We start from the raw sequence: 27029 nt of genomic DNA, 5'->3' as shown, positions 1-27029 counted from the left end.
CTATTGGTCCCACAGAAGGTTCTACTAAGGAAGAAGTGGAGGAATGTTTTGAGGCTTTAGAGATAGCAACTGACAATGAAAAAGCAAAAGTTGGTCCTTGTTGGGGATATAAATAGCAGAGTAAGAAATGATTGTGAGACGTTCAAAAATATTTTGGGAAAATTTGGAGAAAAGAGCAATGTTCCAACATAAAAATGTGCATTAATTTACATGGAGAGAAGAGGCAAGGAATAGGAAAATATACAGGGTGTACAAAGGATTTGAAATTGGAAGTGATGACTATTTAGTCTTTAGCAGGACACAATTGAATTTCATATTGAAAAGAATATGAAATTCAATTTATCAACTGTAGACTAAAATACAAAAAGATTATTGAAGAAAAAATGAAAGAGTTTGAGAACACGAACCAAACTTGGAGATTCGGCGGCAAGCCTCGAAGCAAACGCCCATTGATTCAGGGTTTGCTTCAAACCCCGATTGATTCAGCCAGAGAAGCATGTGGTGAGGTTGCTGCAAGGATAGGAAAATCACAGCTCCATGGTGGACACAGGAAGTTAAAGAGGCAGTGAAAGAAAAGAAGAAAGCACATCAAAAGTTCCTGGCAAATAAGTCAGCTTGTGAACTTAGAGAATTCAGAGATAAATGTAAGAAAGTTAAACACTCTGTAAAACTAGCTAAAGAAATGACATGGAAGGACTTTGGTAAGAACATAGAAAATAAATATCAAGAAGGTGGCAAAATATTCTGGAAGTTGTGAAAGAAGCTTAGAAATGGAGGAGAGTGCTGTAATAGGAGTGAGAGATGAACAAGGTGTAATGAAATCGGAAGAAAAAGATATCCTTGAAGTATGGAGTACTTACTTCAAACAATTGATAAATGAAAAAAGCAGTGATGACAGACAGTACTAAGAAACACTGACTAGGCATGTAGTTAGGAATACATATACTTGAACTAGAAAAAGCCGTTAAAAGCATGAAATGCGGAAAGGCAGCAAGAGTAGATGATATTCGACCAGAAATGCTCGAGTATGGAGGTGTAAAAGTCTTTTAGTGGCTGCACTCTACTGTAAATTTCAGAAGGCCTGGACAGAGGGATGAATCCCAGATGATTGGAGTTGACAAGATATTATTAAGAGGGATTTCTTTTTCTTTATAAAACTCTTCCAATGCACGAAATATTGATTTTCCTTTAGTGTCAGTTAGGAAACCCATAAAACTGAATGTAAGAATAACAGAGGTATTTCCATACTGAGTGTTCCTGGTAAGATTTATGCAAGTATACTTGAGAAACGGTTGAAAAGAATTTTGCAACAAAAGCTTGGTGAGGTACAAGCTGGATTTCTTTCTTGTTACTCTATTAAGAGTATTCTTTGCTACTTCTATGACTGTACATTTTGTTTCTTCCCACAGTTTTGCTAGTTCTCTTCCTGTCTTCGCCATACTTTTTAATTTATTTCCGACATCTACTTTAAATGCTTTATTTGTAGAATCTAAATTAAATCTGTTATTGTCCTTTTGTTTCTTCTTAGCCCCTGATTTCAATTTAACTTCAGCTATTAATACTTAATGATCTGTCCCACAGTCTCTGCCAGGTAGTGTTTAAGCTTCTTGGATAGCACTCCTCCACCTTCTGCCTAGAACAATATAATATATCTGATTTCTGTATGCTCCATTAGGTGAAGTCCATGTGTACAATCTTCTAATCTTCTCTTCTGTTGTTGTTGGAAGCAAGTGTTTGCAATAAAGCAACTGCTCTCAACACAAACTCAAACATCCTTTCTTCTTCTTTCCTCAGTCCTAAACCACAATTTTCAGTGATGCCTCATTCTTCATTTTCAGCCACTTTTGTAGTCCAATCACCTAATATCCAAAGAAAGTCTGTTTTATCAGTACTGTATACTATTTTTAGGCTGCTATAAAATTCTTCTACCTCATCTTTACTTGAATCTGTAGTGGGTGTATAAACGTGTATGAGTGTAACATTCACGGGGTATGCCTTTATGCCTGATTAGAATTATTCTATCAGACAGCAGGTTGTAACCCAAAAGTTATTTTCTGGATTCTCTTCTTACTATGAATGTTATTCCATATTTCTTCGAAGGTTTTCATGTCCAGAGTAATGCATCATGTATCAAAGTTACCCATTGCTGTCCATCTCAGTTTGCTGATTCCTAACATCTTAATTCGAGTTCTCATTTCTTTCTTCACTAGTTCCAGTTTTCCTTGATACATATTTCTTACATTCCATGTTCCTATTTTATGTGAATCAGTAAAGTGGACTCGTGTTCATCTGAGATTAACTCTATCAGAAGTTGAACTTCCAGAAGGCTTTGATCCAGTTTCATCATTCTTGTTAACTTCATTGGAAATTCCTCTCTGGTCTTCCTAATAGCCATATCAGTGCCTTTGACCTGGGTGTCCCATCTTCCAGTTCTACATCACAATAAGTTAAGCCTCTGTTCATAAGAATTTCTTGACAAAATAGTACAGAAGTGGTCTGCCTTTGCCTTCTTCTTTGGTTGTTTAACGTAATAAGTATTAGGCTAAACAAGCTGCAAGAGATGAAGAAAAGTAAAACAGGGAAAATTGCAGAAAGAAGGAAAGAAAGAAAGAGAAGTGTGATATACAGATAATATAACAGATATATATTACATGAAATAAGGCATAGTCTAGCATCATATACCTCGGGTTCGCCACTCCCGTACTCACTAAAGTGAATCCTAGAGGGAATAGTTTTAAGTATATGTAAATAAAGATCTATGTAGGACGAGAATTGACCGAAAGCTCTCATGATAATATATCATCCTTCATGACACGCATTGACAACTAAAGCGAACTGTCTCCGTTAGAAAAGGCAGGAGGGAGACCATAATATATTTGTGCTAATTAAGAAGTTGACAGGTTTGATGAAATGCCCTGGTAATGTTACGAAGCTAACATAAATTTTTCCTAACTTTTCCTTAGCTTGTGTCTAAAGCTGTGTAGAGTTGCGTAGAACTTGGCTTCTCTGTTATTTTCAAGTACATTGAGGTGAAAGCAACTGGTAGTTTGAGTTTGATAATTGAATTTAACTCTCTCTCTCTCTCTCTCTCTCTCTCTCTCACTTCTCATGAACTGGCTAAGTAGTGTTGACTAGATTCAAGATTGTAATAAAACTATTTATAGTTGATTCAGAAAACATGTTAATTATCGATCACAAGTTTTTATCACCATAAGGATATGGCAGTAGGAGCCTATGAGAGTTATTCTGTGAAGATTACTAAGCGATTTCTTGAAGCTCTCCTGGTGAAAGACTAGAAAATGCATCTGTCCAGTTTTTGCTAAAGTGGAATGTAATTATCATTTTGCTGCTGTACAAGGATTTGAGAAGTAATCTGAAGCCAAAGTGTAAACCTTTATTGCATGATACAGTATAGCACTATACGGATATGAGAACGTGAGAAGCATTGAAGAAGTATAAGTTGCCTCTCTCCCTCCATCGAAATTGATATCTATTCCACCAGTATCACTTTGGAAAATGAAACTTAGCTCTCCAACTAAGAATAATCGCCTCATGAGAATATTGTTTCATATACTATGAGAATACTGTATACAGTGACTGATATCTCATTTGCCTAGAACGATGGACTTATTTTGAACTTTTTAGAGTTCACTGAAGGGGTTACTTTGTAGCCCTATAGTATTGCTGTTTAGCTTTCCTAAGGCCACATTGTTATTGTCTCGAACTTCTGTGATGTCTTTGTTCTGTGTAGATGGAATGTAGATTTATTTGTCCTCCTACGAAATAGGCGTTTATTTCGTGTATATAGGTGTAAACTTTTGCAGATCCTAATACAAGTTCTATTGAGCAATGTGAGATAACTGGAACTGATAGCCCTATAAATTTTCTCGAATATATAGGATGAAAAATCCAAATTTCTGAAAGAACCTGTTTGTTCTTCTGCTGATGGGGATTGAACTGCTTTCTCAGTTTTCAAAAGTTAGATAGTGCTAAAACGATCTCGCCCTATACGAGAATAAAAACGTTATAGTTCGCTCACCGTTTGTAGGTCCCTGCTTCGCGTCTTTCCAAGAATAGTCGATTCATGCTGAAGGAGAGAAAGAAATGAAGGACGTCCGAATTGGTCGCCAACACGCGAAATCACGTGCTTTATAGTTAAAATTTTCCAACTGTTATACAAGCAACATAGTTAACTACTATAACCATAAAAGAGAAGTTAATTTTCCGACCGGTAATAATAAACAACTCATCCCACAATACGGACTGATTACCCTATTATAGCTGATTTTTATTTATATTTTTTTTTGTCATTTGTCACTTTTCAGAAAATAGTCGCAAGAGTTCCATCTTATCCACTTTGTAACAAACAAGCAAACCAACAAACAAAAAAATGCAATGTTTTTCAATTCATGATTTAACTACACACTTTCATTTAAAAAAACTGTATTCATTTTCTGTAGATGTATATCTCAGTAGCTATACAGTAATGTGTTTGGTATCTTACAGTGCGATCAGTAATAATTCAGGTAGCTTGAAGTCGCTATCTACACGAGCTTCTCATATGCCTTTTAAAAGCTTGTTCCCGTCTAGGTTGATTTTAAGAATAGGTTACAATTGGAAGGTGTGTCTTTAAAAATGAGGTTTTTTAGACCTCTATCTCAGAACAATTTAATCTAAAATACACAATATTTCAGAAAATAAAAAATGATTCAATGTTCATTATTACAAAATAGAGTCCACTCTTTGCAAAAATCTTCCCTGATTAGTTTAATATCATGGACAGCCTGTAGATTAGCTAATAGTCACTTTTAAAAGGTGAGATTATCTATTCATTAATTCGCATGGATCAAGAAAGATAAAAGGTTTCTGCATACTCTCTTTCGAGAATAGAATGCGTTCGATTGATCTCTTTCAGTTCATATATTCCTTTGTATGAAGTTATAAGTAAATTATTTATTTATAAATCCAAATAGAACTTAAATAATCCTGTAATGCATTTATTCCCAAAAACGAATAGGTAGAGCTTCCGTATTCCTAATTAACCTTTGAAGACACGAGGCCATACACTATTCTTGAAGCCTTCGCTGATAGTAATCTCATGCTATCAATAAATTAAAGTCTCTCAGACTTTAGACTTTATATATATATATATATAGACGAATTCCTTTGGTCGGAAAGCCCTGGGTTCGATTCTAGTCCATGATGTAAGGAACCTTTATCATGGTCATTTTCGATTCAAGGCGAGTTAACCGGTCTCCTATGGAACTAGGTTTTTTTTTCACCTGAAAACTCTGGTGTTTCGTCTCCCAGAACAGGCAAACCGGCCTCATGAACACACACGGATTACAGCCGATAATACTTTCAGCCCTGCCATATGCTGATTTATTCAGTTATATGCCGGTCCCAAGCTTGAATAAAATACAGGGGTTGGGAAAGCATTGGTGAACTACTCTGTAAAAAGAATATCACCAGAACACTTTGTGGTAAGAAATACTTGCTTACGAAGTTATCAAGGATCGAACATGGCTCAATGGTTAAATCATCATCATAAAAGGCTTCGATATGAACCATTGCCATATATCCAGAAGATTATGCTACTGCACAGTGGTATACAGTATCTTTATACTGTGGAAGTGTTCCACTCTGATAGGTATGGTCATCTAATTTTATATCATTGTTAATTCAATAATCATCATATTGAATTAAGTTAACTGGATAATATTCATAATTCAATTAGATTCTAAATTCAATTAGATAAAAATATGCTTCGAAATATTGAAAGGAGACTATTTTGGCAACTTTTAGTGGCACAACTACCGTGTTTGAACTCGCTTTTCCCACTCTTTTGTTGGGATCGTTGAGAAGCTTTAAATGCTTTTATTAGACATCCATCCCAGAACTTTTATTTTAACTCCCGCTGTCTTGCTTCATATTACACGTTTTTCAGTCCAGTATGAAATGTATCACGATACTTAAAAATCTGAGTCTCGGTAGGTCAGTCGGTATAGACACGCCTTTTGGTCGGAAAGACCTGCGTTCGATTCCTGTCTATGACGTGAGGACCTTTATTTGATGTCTTTCGGCTACAGGTGAGTTAACCAGCCTCATACAGAGGTGGAGGGTTTTTCTCCCTGTAACTCGGGTTTCTGATCCCTCGAAACAGGCAAACCGTTCCGTAAATACACGCGGCTACAGTCTTAAGATACTTACGGCATGGAAGGCAATGGAAAACCACCTTGCTTCATAATAGTCCCCTTGATATGGTACCTTATTCGCTATCACACCAGCCTCAAGGCTGAAGGGAAAAATACAATACTTTAAAATCAGAATTCTTAACAATTTTTTGTCACAGCCTTTGGAGTACATAGTATAACTACGATTTCCACCCCAAAAGAAAATTAATTCAGTGTAAATGGATTCGTTGTTAAAAAAAACATTTCTGCCTGCAACAACATATCTGAGGTCACTGATAATCGTTTTATGTATATTTCTTTTTCAGGTATTTTCTAATCTATCGGCTTGGAAATGGTTTGGCTGAACTTCTATAAGCATCTTATTTGTTTTTGAACACCCATCACTTTCTTGGTGGGTGACGACTCCCCTAGGAAAGAAATGGAGTAGCTTCCCACCCGATCTAGATTTGTTCATGATCTGGTACTTGTATAAAAACTTGGGCGTTTATCATAATGGATTGCAGCCCTTAAATGTAACGGTCTGACCTTTACCGCATTTCTTCTGTGCATCAAACATGTCTTACAACATTCATATTTTACATAAATATTCAATAAATTTGTTAACCAAAGGCGAGGGGGGAAAAATTACATTTATCGATGGTGGTTTTAAATGTATCCGAATTACAATAATTTATTGGATGAGGACGTGATGCGAAATCCCCAATGTAGTTTCCTTTCTTTTCTAGAGCAATTTCGTTTTTTGTCACTGAAAATCATTAGCAATAACCTTACATTTATTTTTACTTACGGTCAAGATGGCCGCTATCGTTGCCTCTAGTACTCGTAACTTACCTAGGAGTATTTCGAGATTTGCTTCAGTAAAGAAAAATCATGGGATTTTGAGGGTAACGTTTTTTTCCCCATTTTTTTCCACCACCATGAACATTCCTATAGGATAACACGGCTTCATAAGACTTTTAGCGGAAGTAATGAAATTTTACCGTACTCTCTTGAAATATTTCTCGAGATCTTGTGCCGCAGGTAGTTTATTTTCTAACACTTATTCCTTCAATGGTAAACGAATGAAGTAGATAGATAATGCACGGTATTTTTTGGGTTTCGGAGGACGTGTAATCGGTCATCTTTCAGTTCGTTCATTTAACATTTATATGCATGTGGTGACTGCCTATGAAAAAATGAGTTATTATTGCTGCAATTGCATGATTCCTTCCTTATATTCTTCATATATTTATATCTTTAAAACATCAGTATGCCCTAAAAATTGAGTAAAAAGCCAATGACACCATAAAAGGGGTACTTTTAAACAAAAATAGCTATAAAAATTAATATTTATTTAGAGGAGTAACTTGGAAAATTTTCCAGAAATAATATATTTTATTATTATTTTTCAAAACTTATGTATATTCCATCCGAATTACTGATCGTATTAAGAATAATGCCGTCAGCATATGTTTTCATCGATTTCATATAAAAACTAAATTTCTTTAATTTTGTCCGTGGAAATTGCTTGTTACTTATTTTTTGCTGCAAATAATATGGGCGATTGTAGACAATACCGAAGATAAATACCATTTCATTATTATTTTGTGGGAATAAAGGAGATCAATGTATTGCCTGAATGCATTCATGGTTTAACAAAATACGAGAGTTTTTTAGATCCATGAGCTACATCATCGGAGTTAAGTTCTCTTTAGAAATTACAGGCAGTGCCTTAACTTAAAAAGCTAGAATATGAGTCCATGAATAGTCAATAAACCATTCGCCAATGAAGCATTGATTTCAACTGCTTGGTATAATATTTTGTACTTCTTAAAGGTATTTCATCATTAACATTAAATATATTTGTAAAGTTAGTATGATATTTTACTAATATTACTCTTCTCTTTGATCAATTAGAATCAAGCATTTCTGGTACTCTCCAAGCCATTTAAGGAGTTTGGACTTCCATGTGTTATTATTTTAAACCGTCTCTGTTTCAAATAATTCTTAAATAATTATTTTATTTTAAACATTGGTGGCTTAGTTTAGAACATACCTGTGGAAAGTATGTTTGTTGCAGAAATTTTCCACAGTGGGAGTGATGTAGCATTTTTCATCCTGCATGCTGGCTAATTAATGGATATTGTTCTCATAGTGTTAGTTATTTTGGTCATAATTCGAAATTCATCTTTCAGTATCATTTCTTGCAAAAATGACCAATTTCTTCTATTCTTACATTTCACAAGATGAATGGCAAGAAATCCCCAGAAAAGATGAGATTTCTTTTGTAGAAAAAACTTACAATCTCCATTCTTGGTTTATATGTTACAAATGTCCTTAGTAACCATTTCCCCCCCCCCCCCTCTCCTTTCATCATTTGAGTTTCTCTTTCACCTGAGGTGTTACTTCTTCTGAACAGTTATTAACACTGTACAAATTACAAATCAGATGCTGTTCTCATGTTTGGAGCTGTGTCTCAGAGCTTTCTAAAAATACTTGATTTATCAAAGAGAGAGCCCCATCTCTCGCCATTCTCATCTTCCACCAGTGTATGTACCAGCCTCGTTGTTAGAGTGACTGGTGTACTGCTTTGTAACCAACAGGCTGAAGGGTTCAAATCCTACCATTTAGGTGTGAGAGCATTGTCTTGCTTGTTGGAGGAATGAAATGGCTTGCAAAAGTTCTATGTTTGGTCTTTAGAGCAACTTTTCCGGACCTGGTTAAAAATGTACAAAAAAAAAGTATAAAAATAAATAAAAAAAATAGAAAAAAATTCATAGTGCTCTCATAGTACTAATGTACTATAGGTTTATGACCTTGCTTAGATGGGATTTGCACTTGGAAAAAAAAACAAAATTACTACATTCACTTTCATACAGTGTCCAGTTACTGCTTCTTGCCCTTTATATAAATATTTACATAAATTGCTCATCCTCTAAATCTTTTAAAAATGTACAGCAGCTATTCAGCACATAGTACTCCTTCACAATTCAACTCAGATTCACAGAATAACTTTTCAGCTTCTTTATTCATTCCTTCTTCTGCTGTCTTTTGGAACTGGATTCCTTCTATGCATTTCCTCAAAGAGCATGATTTTCAGATCTTCAAATCCAATGTTAACAAGTTTTTTCTTTATGCTCAACTTATTGCTCATCAAGAGTAATAATATTGTAGTTAGCTGAGCAGTTTCTGATTACCTTAAAAAATAATTAAAAACCAGGAAATTCAAATCAGGAGATTCATACTTTAATCTTTTCCTGATGAGCATTTAGATTTTATACATTCAAAAGCATGAAAAGCTTAGTTCTATAGTTTAAAAACACAACATTTGAGACAATTCTATATTATTATTATTATTATTGTATGGGCACTTCCTTGGAGATCGAAGACTCGTTGCAGGAGACCCAAACTATTCACACAATGTATCATACCCTCTCCTTGAACCCATTAACAGACAAAGCACTGCCAGTTGACTCCGGGAACCAATTCCACTCACTCACAACTCTAAGCAAAAAAAATCTAGTCTTCACACCCTTTATGAACCAACCCTTTATTCAACTTTATTCAAGAAGAATGACCTCTTGTTCTGGCCCCTCTAGGCAGTGCTGAAACATTTTTCCTTCGTCAATCTATAAAACCCTTGAAGCAACTTAAATGTTTCTATCATGTCTCCTCTTTTACTCCTATCAACCCACTTCTAAAATCACCCCCCCCCCCACACTCAATCTGTCCTTGTAGGGAACATTCCACAGATCACTCACCATCATGGTTGCTTACCTCTGAATCTTCTCCGCCTCTTCCTCATCCCCAGGAAACCAGACCTAAGCAGAGTAATCCAAATGTGGAAGTATCAAGGCCTTAGAAAGTGGAATAACTTTCTTTTCTTATCTTTACTTGTTAGTGTGTTCTTCAATTGCTAAGTAATTTTATGAGCTACTTTAACAATGTGTCCTCTAATCTGAAATCTCTCTGTCTACTACCATCCCTAAATGTCTAGTTTCATCTATTTCCTGGAGTACAATTCCATCAATGTGGTACACAGCTTTTAATCTCTTTATCCCAAAATGCATAACTTTATATTTCTCCACATTAAACTGATACCCATTATCTTTTACCCATAAATGACAGCCTATTTAAAATCATCTTGCAAGCTCTCCACATCACCTTGATTAACTCTTACTCTATCTATTGCATCATCAGCAAAGAACTAAATATTTCCTTTCAGGTTATTACCTATGTTATTTATGTAAAAATTAAAGCTCTGAACTTTGTAGCACATCACTAGTCACTTGTTTTCACCTTGATTCTGTTCCTACATATATAACATTTTGATATCTGTCCTGCAGACATCCTCTTATCCACATAATAACCAGTGTCATATATATATATATCCACATTTGTTCTAATTTAATTTGAGTAACAGAGTTCATGTGGTATGCTGTCAAAGTATCAGTAGCAAATGACTAATGGGGGTGCCATAAGGTTCAGTGTTGGGACTGCTACTGTTTAATTTATACAAAAATGATATAACAAATAACCTGAAAGCAAATATTCAGTTGCTTGCTGATGATTACTGTCAAAGATTTAAGTATTTATTTATTTTTTTGTATTATTTGCATTTTCTAAGTATACAAATTTAGCATCTCTCACACAGACAGTTATTTTTGTATATTTTATACTTTGATAGGTGGCTTGTGGAAATCTTATCTTTGTCCTTAAGTCACTGGAAAAAAAAAAAAAACTTTCTTATTCAGTTAACTTCAGTTTGAAAATTGGTCCATATTGCACATCACACAATCCACTGTCTGCACTACATAATCCTCCTTCTGTCCAATAATAATATTTTTGCCATATGTTCTTTGGCCAGTTTGCCTCAATGTTGGAAGTAAAATACAAATTTCTGGGAGGCAAAAAACCCTGCTGCCTCTTGTATGAGATTGGCTAACTCACCTTCACTCGAAAAAAAATTCATTTAAAGATTCCTCTCGTGATGAGAATTGAACTTATTTTCCTTTTGATGGGTGCATGTCCTGTTATCCTTCCAGCTATGCTACAAAGGCATTTATGTTCATTGTGCTGCCATGTGTTAGATTATCAGTGATATTCTGTTATGTTTTTATTGCTAGAAAAGAATAAATAAACAAAAAACAGATAATTGAAAAATGCGTTCCTTAGCATAAACAACTTGTTCTCTAGTACAGTGTTTGATTCTCATCATGACATAAAGAATCTTTAAGCTTTCTCACTTAGCCGGTTTTATGTGGAGGTTTTTTTTTTTAACTAAGTTTTTTTCCACTATTAAATAAACAAACTAGCCAGAACACATGCAATAAACAGACAAAAAATATGTTTGTAGGGTGGATGGAATTTTCTAGTGTAGCCAACTGATAAGTCCTGGGACTCAATGGAAGTGTTATATAATAATTATAACAATTTTTTTGTTGTTTCTCAATCTGCATTTCTTTTTTTATTTTTATATAGAAGACAGTAATCATGTTGATTAGTGATTCATTTCTCAAATTTATTCCACTCTTCCACATAGACATTCAGTTTTTGCTAAAGATTTCCTTGAGATATTTCATGATCACCATTTATCTGAATTGGTATTGGTACATTGTCTGCTCTTCTGTAAATCTAAGATGTACAGTGAATAATTACTGTCTTCTTGCACTTCAACCCCAGGCTTATAGAAATAATTTCATCATGGAAGAGGAAAGACGATTCCATCATCAAATTTCTGACATATACCCTCTAGGGGGGGGGTACAGGATATGATAGTATTACATGAAAAACGCACATTGCCACTAATTTCTTATCTACAATTTTCCTCTAAATCAATCTGTTACCTGTTAAGACTCCAACATTATCAGATCTTATATTTCTGTCTTCTAAGGCATTTTTTACTGTATCAATCCACCTATATCTTGGTCTTCTTCTGGGTCTTTTTCCTGCCAACCTTGTAGAGAACCCTTGTTTTGCTAATCTTCCCTCTTCCATTCTGTTTAAGTGACCATACCACCTGAGGTTAGCTCTGCTAAGACATTCCTGGTTGCTAACAATGTCAAGTTCTTTCCTGATATCATTATGAACTAATTTCCTATTTGCTTATTCTTTCTCACTCCCTCTCCCCTATTGCTGTTCTTTGGACTACTCTCCCTTATGTGCTTTTATTTCCAGAGGAGTACAGTTTTAGTCTTTCTTTAAATTTGATGGTAACAAGTTTCTTATATCCTCTTACTGTATGTAAGCTGAATAAAGTGTATGTGGAATTATTATTATTATTATGTGAAACCTCCATGGAGTCCAAAGAGTCATCGAGGGAGAGTGTGCCAACAGCATCGAACGATTGATCAACTACTAACTATGCTCGAACTTGCTTAACTTTTTGCATGAGGCATTAGTAGCAGAGGCTCAACCAATCGACCAACCTTTGCTGAAAAAAGGAATTACCATTTTTTTTTTTCAAAGTAGATTTTATGCCTTGCTGATAACATTGAGCTGATCAAAAATAAAGTGATGTGTGCAAATATGCAGAGGAATAAAGCAAAGATCTAATGAAAATAAATGAAAAAAAAATATAATTAGGAAAATATTAACCTGCAACTTTAATGTGATGTAACAGAATACCATTAAGAAACACATATCAGAATGAATACTAAAAAAAGTTATTAAAAAAAATATATATATATACAGTTTCTCTAAATTAATTTTTTATTTCAAGCACATGTTAAAAACAAGAAACATTATCATTTAATTTTTTTTTTTTTTTTTGTCCATATACATTTGTCATGTACACACAGTTTTCTCTTATGCTCAGTATAAACATGGATTTCTTTTGTTTTCGGCACACAGAATACATTTTACTTTTAGAAAGTAATTTGACATCTAAAAAAAAAATTTTTTTTCTCTGTCTATTTATTTTATTTTTTTCTCCTGAAAATTTTGCTGTCTATAGGTAAATGATGGGGTAGCAAATTGGCATATGCAAAATGTTAGTGTCAAATATATCGGAATTATTACTGAAAAGTTTATATTATTATTATTTATGATGTTTCCATGGGGTCTGGAGACTCATCATGAGAGACCCCAATCAACCATCATACACACAAATCCTATCATATCTCTCTTGAATTCATTTACCATCAGGGAACTCGCAGCCAATTCTGGTAATCCATTCCACTCACTCTCCATGCAAAAAATCTGGTCTTCTAACTCCTACTAAACACACTCTTACACAACTTCCACAGATGGCCCCTTAGTTCTCTGATTATTTGTCATATATTAAAAAAATTTCACTTGCATCAATTGTATAACGGCCCTTTAATATCGGAAAAGTTTCTATCATGTCCTCTCTTTTTCACCTATCAACTAAGCTTTGTAACCCACAAATCTTCAACCTATCCTTGTAGGGAGTATTCTACAGACCTGTCACCATCTTGATCACTCATCTCTGAATTTTTTCGATGAATATTATGACATATCATACCATGACAGTGCTTTCTGGTATAAACATCACCAAAAGAAAATAATTACTTTATTGAACTTACTAATATTTTTGAAGGATTTCTGACCAGCATCTTCAATACATATATTGCAAATGTGGTAATACATGGCATTCAGTTTAAATTTTAATTGAAAAGGAACTAATTGTCTATCACAATATCCTTTAAGGCAGGGGTCTTCAATGTATGGCCTGCAGAGCTCTTTGCCATGGCCTGCTGGCCATTTTGAAAAAATAACTATTTAACATTAAAACGCGATTAAATAAAAAATAATTTCAGTAAAGCCCGCAGGCCACTAAGCTATACTGCGGTATTTAAAATTGTAAGATGCATAAAGAATGCTGTGCATTTGATACTTTATATAAAATCCTATAAAAATGAATATTAAATAGACATGCTTCTTCAGCCATCTACCAGCGCTAAGCAGTACTTAAGTACTAGTACTAACATCACAGGTAGATGACTGAAGCAGTAGTTCATTCGAGTGCACTGTCTAGTGCCTTCCAGATACATCTCAAAGGTTCTCGATACTTCATTATTTTCATATAACTATCCAGCGTCAGTCAGTCATAAACAGTGTGATATTCGTGTATAAGCACACGCAGGTTTGTTGTGTCAGCCATAACCTATTGTGGTTTTATATTGCCAGATTTTTTTCATTAGTGTGAGACATATTCAGTGGATAATAACCGTTACACGGCCATTTTGGATAATTTTTTGGGTTCAACTTCCATCACTATGGCACCTATGAGTAAAAAGCGTAAATCAAGTGATTCTTGTCGGGCGTTTAATGAAAAGTGGACTAATTTGTACTTTTTTGTGCTGATCAATGATAAGCCAGTGTGTTTACTTTGTCGTGAGTCAAATTAAACACACTGGCTTATTAAACATACTGACCAGTGTCAGTATCAAAAGAATACAATATAAATTGACACTATGAGACAAAGCATGCATCCAATTTCGATCACCTTCGAGGGCAGCTTCATGTGGATAAAGTGACTCGTCTCCCAATTGATTTAAAATGCCAGCAGGATACGTTTAAAAGGCAGAAGGAAGAGAGTGAAGCTTGCGTCAAAGTAAGTTATGTTATAGCTGAAAAAATTGCTAAAAAAATCAAAAGCCTTCTTGGACGGTAAGTTTGTGAAAGTGTCTCATCACTGCTGGGGAAATTCTGTGCCCAAATAATAAGGAAGTGTTTAAAAAACTGAGTTTGTCTGGGGTAACTGTAGCACGACGTGTCGAAGAACTTGTCATGACATTGAAGGAACTTTAAAAACATGATCGTCTGAATTTATGTCATATTCACTTGCTTTAGATGAGAGCACAACTGGCTATCTTTGTCCGTGGCATTGATGAACAATTCACTGTGATAGAACTACTACTAGTGCCTGTACCTGTGAAGGGAACGATGAAAGGTACTGATATTCTTGAACCCGCTAAGAAAAACGCTTCAGCATTTCAACCTCAGCTTAACCAACCTCGAGGGTGTGGTAACTGATGGTGCCCCTGATATGGTTGGAAAGAACGAAGGGTTTGTTGCACTGCTACAGAAAGAACCGGAACTAGAAGGAAAAGATTTCATCCATTACCACTATTTAATCCACCAGGAGAATTTGTGCACTAAAACTATTGGATTTGAGTATGCCATGAAAGTTATTGTGACTGTTGTCAACATTATTAGGACAAGAGGATTGAATCATCATTTCCAAGAGTTTTTGACCCAAGAGTTCAAAGTGGATCATAGCGATGTGGTTTATTATAGTGATGTTCGTTGGTTGAGCAGAGGGAAGGTTCTTAAAAGAGTCTGACTTAAGGAGCGAAATACAGCAGTTCATGCAAACCAAAAGGGAAGCCAATTGTGGAATTCAGCGATCCAAAGTGGATGACAGACTTTGCCTTTGCGACCAACATCTCATTGCATATGAATGACTTAAATATGTGGCTACAATTCAAATATCAACTGGTGCACACTCTGTTTGATCACATCAAAGCTTTTGTGGCCAAGCTCAAACTTTGGGAGGCACAACTCTCAAAAAAAGACTTAATTCATTTTCAGCTTCTTCCTGAGTCCAACTGTTCGCTTCTTGATGAATATACTACAAAATTAGCTATGTTGCGAAGTGAGTTCGAAGAGAGATTTAGTGATTTTCGTAACCAACAGTCTTCTTTAGATTTATTTTCAATGCATGGCTCAGTACAAATGGAGCTGCTTGAATCCCAAAACAACTCTTCTTGGAGAGAAAAATTATTCAATGTGCCATTGCTTACATTTTACAAAGACTACATTTTTTCAGGATAATCTTCACTAGCATGCTTTGAAGATGCATGCTCTGTTATGAAGCACATACTTATGTGAGCAGTTCTTCTCCAGAATGAAGCATGTGAAGTCCGAGACAAGACCTCAGATTATGGACCAACATCTCGAGAATACTCTGCGCATAGCAATTTCCAACATTGATGCCAACATCGACAAGTTGCCCATTGACATTGTAAAAAAAAGATGTTTTCTTCATTAAATTATCTTTTTTCAAGTATTGATTGTATTTACTTATCATGAACCCGACTCCTACCTACACTCTTAAAGCTGAATTTGTTTATTTTTATAGGATTTTATGTAAAGTATCAAATGCACAGCATTCCTTGTGAATCTGGAAAACATCTTACAATTCTAAATACTGCAGTATAGCTTAGTGGCCCACGGACTTCACTGAAATTTTTAATGTGGCCTGCACTGTCTGAAGGGTTGAAGACCCCTTCTTTAAGGTCTGCATAAAAACATCTAATTCAGAGAAATCGGGCTAAATGCAGTCTTAGAATGACTGTCATCTAAATCTTTGGTAAATTAATGTAGCTATACTTGTTAAGGGTTAGGAGAATGTTTCATAGGTAATACTAATATAAAAATAGTCTCTCTGATCTATAGCAACTTTTTTGTAGAAAAGTTATCTTCTTTCATATAATCTTGTGTGAAGGAGTATCAGGAGTGTGTGTGTGCTTCTTTACAGAATATGAAAGGTGCTAGTGGGAGATGTGTGGTTTGAAAGCGGCATGGAGATGAAATTTGTGAAGTACTTTAGGTATATTTTCAATGGATATAGGGAATGGGAATAGTTTTACTCTAATTTCATTATTATTATTATTCCTGATACCTCCAAGGAGTCCGAAGACTCATCGCGGGAGAACATCTTCAACTGTCTCTACACCTTACCTCTACTACAAATCAACGCCATCTACCGCCCACCTCCAACACCACCACAACTAGTAATTTTTGTCTGTAAATTGCGTGTGTTCTGAAGGACCGATTTGTATGTATGCGGGATGAAAAACCTGAGTTTCCGGGAGGAAAAACCCTGCTACCTCCGTATGAGATCGGCTAACTCACCATCGATTGAAATCGACCAGATAAAGATTCCTCCCGTCGCGACGAGAATCGAACTTAGGCCTATTCCAATCGAAGGGTGCAATATACCGTCGTTCTTCCAATTGCGCTACGGAGGCGCTCAAATGTTAGTTGTGGGAAGAATGGGGGAGGGGCATGCAGCATTTTGTCTGAAGGTTGTAGCTGTTGACCAAAAAGTGCTGCAAAGGTACCTGAATTCATTTGGAAGAGTTTTGTCATTAAATCAGATAGCCCTCAGGATGCTAAACTGTTGGGATAGTTGATTGTGACTTCTTTTATATGTATGTTTGATTCTTTCCTATAAACAGAAAAGAATAACGAATCATTTGGTAGCCAGTTTAAAGAATGAGAGTTTGTTTTATTTTCTGTGGCAAAATGTATTTTTGGATGCCAAGACTATATATGATATCTAGGCCATGAGGCCAAACAGCAAAAACATCTACTTAGCATAGCTAGACTGTTCATTTGGGTGTAGCTGTGTTGAGTGTTTGGTTCTAGAAATTTCATGTAAAAATTGGTCAAGTAAGAGGAAAGTGGAGTAGGTATCCACTGCACTATCTAGTTTTTTGGATGTATTTTTCCTTACCAAGAAAAATAACATGCATGTATGGTGAATGTGATTAATTCATATATGCCAGTGGGGGGGGGGGAATAGGGCTTAACCAGACTGTTGGTTTGTGTAGAAATTCCATATAGTAATTGGCTGTTGGGGGTAGGAAATCCATTTCACTCTCATCCACCTGTGTTTAGGAGGGACAGAGAGAATAAAATGGAGGGAGAGGTGTTATTGATGATAGCTGATGAACTGCAGACAAGAAGAATTGAAGTTGTATTGCAGGTTAGTGAAAAGAGCTCATTTGAGGCTATTTCGTGTGAGATTGAGACTGGTAGAATAAAACATACAGTTGGGTGCTGCTATAGACCAGGTGATGGAATAGATGGTGGAAATAGTATGCGTAAAAAAATTGATGAAATGAGTGGAAGGAGGGTAATTATTATGGGGGATTTCAACTATGGTAACATTCATTGGAAGGAGGAGAGGACACATGTGAGAAAGGAAATGGATTTTATTCAATTATTAACGGATAACTATCTGAGACAGCATGTAATTGAAAATACTAGGGGTGTGAGAGTGCTTGACTTGGTAATAGCATCTGAGAATTTGACTGTAATGAATATGACCATGTTGCCAGCTATTGGTGAGAGTGATCATAAGCTCTTGACCTGGGAGGTGGCTAAAGGTGTGGAATTTTCAATTAAGACAGGGTATATGTGGAATTACCGTGCTGGCAAGTATGACAAGCTTAGGAGATTGCTTGGATCAGTGCCATGGCATGTACAACTGCAAGGGCTGGATGTCGATAGAGCATGGGAAGTGGTCAAGGAGCATTTACAAGAGGTTATGGCTGATTGTATACCTAGGGTCTGAATAGTAAAACAAGTAGGGGTTAAATGGATGAATAACATCATTAAGCTTGAGCTGCAAAAAAAGAAAACTGTGGAGGGAATTTAAAGAAAGAGGTGACCTGCAGGCACACAAACCGTATAAAGTGCAGGCCAAAAGGGTAACGAGTGTGGTAAAAAAAGCAAAAGCGGATTATGAAAGTAAACTAACTATGCAAGCTAAAGAGAATCCAAAACAGTTTTTTTCAATATGCTGCAAGCAAAAAAAAACTGTATACAGCAAAATGATTTTAAGGAATGCCGATGGTAAGGAGGTCACTGAATCAATCGATATAGTGGAGTTACTGAGCAAGCACTTTGCAAAAATATGTCATCCAGGTGGTGACATTGAAAAAATGAAGGAACCATTAGTTTATACAGGAATTGTGATGATTGAAGTGGAGGTGAATAGTCTATTACAGAACCTTAATGTGAATACATCTGTGGGATTGGATGGTATACCAGCACGGGTCTTGCATGAAGCGGCTAAAGAATTATCAGTGCCCTTGACTATGTTGTTTAATCTGAGTCTCGGGTCTGGTTTAGTCCGAAGGTGTGGAAAGAGGGGAAAATAGTTCCACTGCATAAAGGAGGATCCAAGACTATGGTTGCAAATTACCGATCGATCAGCATATCAGGAGTCGTTGTCAAGGTCTTCAAGAAAGTAGTCAAGGGAAAAATACAGGAATGGATTGATGAAAATGAGATACTGTACAGGGGACAGCATGGATTTGTGAAGGGTAGGTCATGCCTCAGTAACTTGCGCAAGTTTTATAACACAGTAACGGCTGAACTGGATAAATGTAATGGGTTTACAGTGATACTGCTGGACCTGGCTAAGGCATTTGACAGGATACCACATGGAATTCTAATCCATAAACTACGACATATGGGAATGGATATAGGGTTGGTGAGATGGATAGGTGGGTGGTTGATTGAGAGATATGAGAGAGTAGTTTATTCAGGAGTAGAATCCAAAAGATGGCCTGTGACTAGTGGTGTGCCGTAGGATACTGTTCTTGGACTACTGCTGTTTAATTTGTTCATTAACAATATAGGGAAGGATCTAAGCGGAACAGTTCATTTGTTCGCTAATGATGCAAAGTTGGGTAGGGCAGTAGTGAATGCAGAAGATGTCAAAATCTTGCAGGACGACTTGGATAGATTGGAGTTCTGGGCTAAGGAAAATGGATGTCAATTTAATGTGATAAAATGTAACGTTATGCATTTTGGGGTGAAAAGATTAGCAGCAGTATACCACATTGGTGGAACTGTACTCCAGGAGATTGATGAGGCCAAGGACTTGGGAGTGTTGGTGGATAGGGAGATGAAGTTTAGGGGGCACATTGCAAAAGTAGCTAAATCAGCTCATCAACTCACTTGGTTGCTGAAAAATACTTTGACGAGCAGAGACAAGCAAGTTATAGTTCCTCTGTACCGAGCCTTGATAAGACCTCATTTCGACTACTGTGCCCAGATTTGGTCACCTCGGTTCTTTCTTGATGGGGAGGAGGTGGAGAGGATCCAGAGGCGAGTGACTAAGATGTAGCAGGTCTATGGAATGAACCATATGAGAACAGGTTGAAGATTTGTGGGTTGCAGAAATTAGTTGATAGGCAGAAAAGGGGAGATATGATTGAGAGATTCAAATTGCTAAAGGGTTTCTATAGGATTAATTCAGAGGATATTTTTGAGATCAGGACTGGTGGTGGTGAACTAGGGGACACCTATGGAAGCTGGGCAAGAGTGTGGTTAGCATGGGTGTTAGAGCTGGGTTCTTTACTTTTAGAGTGGTAAATGAGTGGAATAAGCTGCCAGAGTCTGTTGTGGGTGCTATGACAGTGAATGAGTTCAAGGCTAGGTATGATAGATACTGTGAGAATGTCGTATAGTTGTGTGGACATGATGTTTAGGGCCTCCCTCGATGAGTCTAAGGACTCCCTGGAGTCGCCCGTAATAATAATAAAAAAGAATCTGGATACATGGTAAATTTCAGTAATTCAGGTCTGCCAGGGAAGGAAATATATGGCTTAATAAGGTCAGAGATCTCTGTTAGCAGTACATTGGTAGATAAATATGTATCGGTTATTCAATGCCTTTCTTTCCCCATTGGCTGTTGCTCTTATAAAACAAAATAGATATGAGCAACAATATTCCCATCCTATATATTCAGGGTACAGCCGGAAAGATAGTCTAAATTCCTTCAGAAATATAATTGCACTCCCACTTTTAAACCACCTATCCTGGTAGAACCTTTCATCTCTTTCCCCAAAGGATCATTTTCATCCTGGAATTTATAAAGTTCCCTATGCCTGCAACTTTGTCTACTTTGGACACACCAGTAGACCTGTTAATATCTGCCTTAAAGAACATAAAAACTGCATTCACAATCTTCTAGATAGCAAGTCAGGACTGGAAGACCATATTCTGAATATTCATTCACACAGTGTTAAATGGAAGGACATACTCCCCACCCCCAAGAAAAAGGAAAGAAAACACTAGAAAATTTTCCAAAAATCTTTTTCTAATTAAAATTCATTTTTTAAAATTTATATTATGTCGTGTCTTCTGTTTCTGTACTACTTATGAATTAGCGGTCACTTAATTGCAGCTGCTCAGTCATAGGCCATGTGCAATGCATAGTTTGTATTCTCAAATCATTTACTCAACTTTCCCCCCCCCCTCAAGATTAAACCCTGTGTGTTCTGCTGATTCAGAGCCCCTTTTCTGGAACCTGCATCAGCTATGAAACACTGGCTTAACTTCAAGTATGGCTGCATTAATTTGCCAAAGATTTGGAAGGCAGTCATTCTTGGACTACTGACTCTTCTGAATTAACTTTGTTTTTATCCATCCCCTAAAGAGCACTATGACAGGACATTAGTACCTTTTCAGTTACGATTTGATTGTTTCTACAACAATCTAATTGAGTGCAGTGTTTTATCACAGTTATTTGTGCTCTGAAGATTTGCTGGTTATAAGAAATCCAGCAAAATATTAGTATGCTCTATAAATTATTTATTTATGCTTATTTGGTGTTGTTTTTACCATGATGCACTGTCATGAATAACCATCACATCTAAACCTGTCTATATTTTTATCAAAGCATTTTTTAATTGCCTTTTATTATACATTTCAGTACATGAAATATATAATTTTAATTTAAAAACAAACTGTCTCCAATAATTCCCTGCAACTTTAAAAAAAAAAAAAACTAAAAAAAATCTTACAAAAAAATTTCTTCGGCATTCACTTTACTAACATTCCTGGTGTATATTTAACATGGGTGATTATGTTTGCTGCAGCATGTGTGAAATGTATGACCTTTGCAGAATGAGAGATTTTTGAAAGAAGAATGATACTGGAGAACATGTTTATAGAAAGTGATTCATAAGCAAATGCAAGAAGTGTGAAGAGAATAAGAAGAGTGATAGAGGAGAGTTGAAAGTAGTGTTGCAAGCATATGAGTGGAGAGAATCCAGAGGCAAGTGACAAAGATTATGGCAGCTCTGTGGAATGCTCCCTATGAGAATAGATTGACTGTCTGTAGGCTTCAAAAATTGACTGGTAGGCAAAAAAGAGGAGACACGATAGAAGCATTTAAGTTATGAAAGGGGTTTTATAGAATTGTCTTCTTTCAGCACACAGAAGGGAGAGAACAAGGGGGTCACTATTGGAAGCTGTGTAAGAATGTGCTTGGCAAGGGTATTGGACTAGATGTTTAGCTTTGGGGGGGTGGTGAATGGTTGGAATGGTTGCCAGAGGTGGTTGTGGGTGCTTTATCAGTGAATGAGCTTAAGGAGAGGTAATATAGGTATGATGGCTTCTACATCACCTTTATTTACCATCACTATTCCCAGTTTAGCATCATTAGCAAACAACTGAATGTTTTCTAGAAAATTGTTTCTTATATTGATGTATAAACTAAAAAACAGAGGACTAAGTACTGATCTGTGTGGTATACCATTGATCACCTACCTTCTCCTGATCTACCCATTATCAAATTCTGTCTCTCATCTATTTCTCCAATACCTTAACCACTACTCCTGAGATGCTGATTGGGCCCTATCATTTGCTACTTCTATCTTATAACCTCCTTTATGCAGCAGGACTATTTTGTCTTCTTTCTAATCCATTGGCATCTTGCCATCACTTATGCTTAAATTAAGCAGTTTGGTCAGAGGAACTGTTAATTCCCTTGTACATTTTTATAACACGCTGGCCAATATGCCATCCAATGTTGTGTTTGTATTGAGGCTCTGCAATATTTTAAGTGCCTCCATTTCTTCAACCTCTGTTCTCCTCTCAGTTGATGTCACATCTACCACTGCAATGTCACCATTTTGATGGTACATCCCCTGCAAAATGCTCACACCGTAATTCACCTGTTTGGTTTTGTTCTGTTACCTTCCTATCAACAGCATTTTTTAAAGTCATTCTTCTATAATCATTTTCTCCTTTTAATTGCTACATAATGAAAGAAGTCTTTAGGATTTCTTTTCACCTTATCAACTAGCTTTCTCTTATAATTAGCATACTTTTCTATGCAGGTCGCCCTTCTTGCATGTGCCTTGTACTGTCATGGGCATGCCGATCAATTTTTTTTTTTTTTTCTATTTGTCTGCAATTCCTGCTTAATGATACTATTCATCCATCTAACCCCTACCTGATTTATCCTTCTGACTCTGGGTATACATTCTGATATGACTTGTTTCAAACACCCCTGGACCATCCCCATGCATCACCACCATCTCTGTTATCTCCAAATTCTTATGTCATGGCACTGCTGAAATTATCTCTTCTGAATTGAAAATTCTGCATATCTGTCAATCTCCCAGGTTAAGACTACTTGATCACTTTCTCCGAGCACAAGCAGCAGAACTAGATTGCTTAGTGTTAAGTTTTCTGTTGCTGTGATCAGAATCAGCACTTGTGTGCCCTCCATTACATGCTGCCTCAGGTAAATATCTCTCAGCAGTTGTATAAATTTTATTTCTTCCACGCCTGTGACCATTCCTCTTCCCAATCTATGCCCTCATAGTTGATATCCCAATAATAATTACTTGACCTGTACTCATCATGCTAATTTGCAAATGCATATCATCTACATTCTCCCTTATATCCCATGGATTATAATAGCAGTCAATTACACATTTTGTCATTTTAGTCCCTGTAACTGTCGCTGTCCTCCTGATGCACTTTTATTCTTTTTAGCTTCAATTCCTCTGCTATCATTAGTTCTGCCCCCCCCCCACCCTGTCATCTGTATACTCTTTCATTCAGTTAGCAATCATGTACAGTATGGAAGCAAGCCTATATACAGCCATTTCCAAAAACAAATTGATAAGTGTCTACCTTCAAATTATTGTCCTATTGCTCTGATCTCAGTGTTATCTAAAGGAATGCAGGAAGTTATCAGTAGTCAAATCCTTCAACACCTGGAGAGGTATCAACTAAACAGTGACCACTAATACGATTTTGCCAGTCAAGATCCACAGCAGATCTTGCTTATTTCTGGACATGTGCCATGGAAAGATATAGAGAAATCTATGTTGTTGCATTTCACATTTCCAAAGCATTTATTATTATTATTATTATTTGACACCTCCAGGGAGTCCAAAGACTCATCGAGGCAGAGTGTGTGCCAACAGCATCGAATGATCGGCCCCTTCCAACTACTAACTGTGCTCAAACTTACTTAACTGAGCCATTAGTAGCAGAGGCTCTACCAATCGACCAACCTTTGCCGGCAAATGCTTAGCAATGAAGGCTTCTTAGCAGCCTGGCATCTTACAGTTCAAATCCCTTTGAAATCCTCTCTTTGTAACTGGATTGCCAGTTTTTTCACAGATCACAGATGACATATTTAAGTTATTTAATTGTGACTTTATTAGTGTTCCATCCTGGTATAGCAGACTTTCTTCCTAAAAGGATAAGGAGTGGTGAAGTTTTAGAAGTGATTGAAGAGGATCTATTCCAAATACTGAATATGCTAATGTCAGTGAGGCAAGGAAACTAGATGAAATTTTGCCACTTGTTTTAAGGGAATGTGCTGCAGAACTAACCATGCCATTAACTTGGCTGTTTAATGAAAGCCTTGCAATGGGACAAGTACCTGGAGAGTGGAAGGAGCGTAAGATAGTGCCATTGCATAAAGGCAATGGTAGAATGAAGGTATCAAACTATTGACCTGATTTGTATTTCTTCTGGGGGGGTAAGTTTTTTAAATTGGTAGGAACTCCTGTAGAATTGGGCAAATTAGAGCAATATCATTTATGCAGGCCAGCATGGATTTGTTACATGGCACTCTTGTTTCAATAATCTGGTTACCTTTTACAGTATTAAACAGTAGAGAAGGAAAAGGCATGCGCTGTCATTTTTTTAAAAAATTTTTCCAAGGCATTTGACAGGGTGTCACATGATAAGTTAGTTTTTAAGTTGCATCATGTGGGTTAGGATATCAGGTTAGTGGATTGAATTGATAACTGGTTTTCTGATAGTTATCAGAGTGTTGTACAGTACGAGTGGATAGTGGTGGTTTGGAAATTTCTGATAAACACTTATTGTATGCCCACAGATGCGAGACCTTTCGACACTTCTTTGCATGTCAAAAGAAGGAGAATCAATTCCAATATTAGGGTAATCAATGTGTTTTGTGGGATGAGTCTTTATTATTATATGTCGGGAAAATTAGCTTTTCTTTTATGAAAATTCTAGTTCTTAAAATGGTAACTATTTTGCTTGTACAACAGTTGGAAAATTTACGTATAAAGCGTGCGATTTCACATGTTGGTAACCAATTCGTACATCCTTTATTTATTTCTTCCCTTCAGCATGAATTGACTATTCTTGGCATATTGCCAGACTCCGTTCTCTGAAGTGTGGGTGTACAATATAAAGAAAAGGAACAAATTATTACAATTTGATGAAACATGGGGATTAAAGGGTTTTAAGGTATGTTCTTTCTTTTCCACATCAGTTCCTTAAATATGATTTTTGTTCTGGTGTTTGTCAGAACTTTCCAAACCCCCCCTTATATATTGGGAAGTATTATCAGGGAGTAGGAAGGTTACAATTGGAATTCCTAATGGTTCCAATACTGAATCCTATGGAATTCCAATAGGAATTCCATCTATCAATCCTGTAGTCCTGTTCAATCTTTATGATATTGTTACAGGACTACAGGGAGATATTTAGTTTTTTTGCAGATAATGTGAAACTTGGGTTATTAGTAATAGAGCTGATGGTTTGGCTCCTCATGAGGATTAGACTTAGCTGGAAAGGTGGGCAAATGAATGAATGTCACTTTAATGCAACTGAACATAATATTTTGAAATTTGGAATCCACAGATGAATATGATTCTTCATGCTCACTTGGTGAAGTTATACTGGAAGAAGAGGAGGAAGCAAGGGAACTTGGGTGATTGTAGATAGAAGTTCAAAGTTCAGAGAACATATAGCAAAGGTTGTGAAGACATCTTAGAGAATTGCAATATTGAGGAGGAAATTGACTATGAAAGATAAAAGTGTGGTGGTCCCATTATATAGAGGTTTGATGAGACCACATTTGGATTTCTGTGTGCAGATCTTGTTACTAAGATTTGAAAGGGGATGAAGTACCCTTAAAGAGGGTACAGAGACAGATAACAAAAATGATATCAGTGTTGTACAGTGATTATGAGGATAGACTGAGGACATGCAAACTGCACTTTGTAGATAAAAGACGGTGGGGGGGATATGATTGAGACATTTGTTGAAGTGTTGTTATTATGGGATTAACACTGGAGAGGTTTTTAATATGGTAAAATGAGAGGAAGGAACAAGGGGCCGTTCCTGGAATTTGCAAGGTAAGAAGGAAGTAATTTTTTTGCATAGAGTAGGTAGGATCATGGAATGCATTGTGTGAGAGGGTGTGAGAGTGATTGTTGAGTTTAAGGAATGGTATGATAGACTTCGTGTTGACTAGCACTGACCTCCTACAATGATTCTTGTGATTCCATGTAGGTAAGGGGAAAAAAAAATTATTTTAATTTTTTAATCTTTAAGTTCATTTTTGCAAAAACCAAAAAGGTTTTATTTTCTGCTACAAGAAAAACCTGGCAGTGTCATATGAATTATCAGGACATTCCCTTAAGACATACATGTATCAAAGTAATTCTGTTTTTACTAAATAAAACACGCTTTGAATTAAGCATAATTCACTTCTTTGTCCTTATCAGAACAAATGAACACAATATATTTATAATACTGGAAATTAATATTTTAAATTAAAAGAACATATTTTGTCAAAAGTATGTTCTTTTAATTTGAACCTATCCCATTTTTTCAATGATCCTTTAATTGGAAATGACTGTGGTTTATGTATGTGAATTGTAATTTCTTTAAATAACCAGGAACTACATAATAGTAATGATGATGATCATTGTGTTTCTGGCATGACCAAACACTAAGTGAAACATCTAAGCAAACAAGGGCTGCCCTATGAACAAAAACATAACCAAGCCATAGTCA

The 27029-nt window shown here is 36.2% G+C and overlaps 1 protein-coding gene across 1 annotated transcript in view; it reads left to right on the top strand.

Annotated features, from left to right (window-relative positions):
* The first annotated feature begins 6978 nt into the window (after window positions 1-6978).
* The window catches only part of LOC150110340 (dihydrolipoyllysine-residue succinyltransferase component of 2-oxoglutarate dehydrogenase complex, mitochondrial), a 258699-nt gene continuing 238648 nt past the window's right edge, over window positions 6979-27029 (top strand). Inside the window, exon 1 of the mRNA XM_090393052.1 lies at window positions 6979-7078. Within this exon, the coding sequence (XP_090249178.1) occupies window positions 6989-7078 (90 nt within the window). The 5' untranslated portion in view covers window positions 6979-6988. The remainder of the gene's footprint in view (window positions 7079-27029) is intronic.

This window comes from Typopeltis vanoorti, chromosome 1 (genome assembly GCF_054136105.1).
Source record: "Typopeltis vanoorti isolate ZY-2024b chromosome 1, IOZ_Tvanoo_1.0, whole genome shotgun sequence".
Classification (NCBI taxonomy): Eukaryota; Metazoa; Arthropoda; class Arachnida; order Uropygi; family Thelyphonidae; genus Typopeltis; species Typopeltis vanoorti.
Note: the sequence above shows the minus strand (reverse complement) of the source record. Positions and strands in the feature narration are given on the sequence as shown.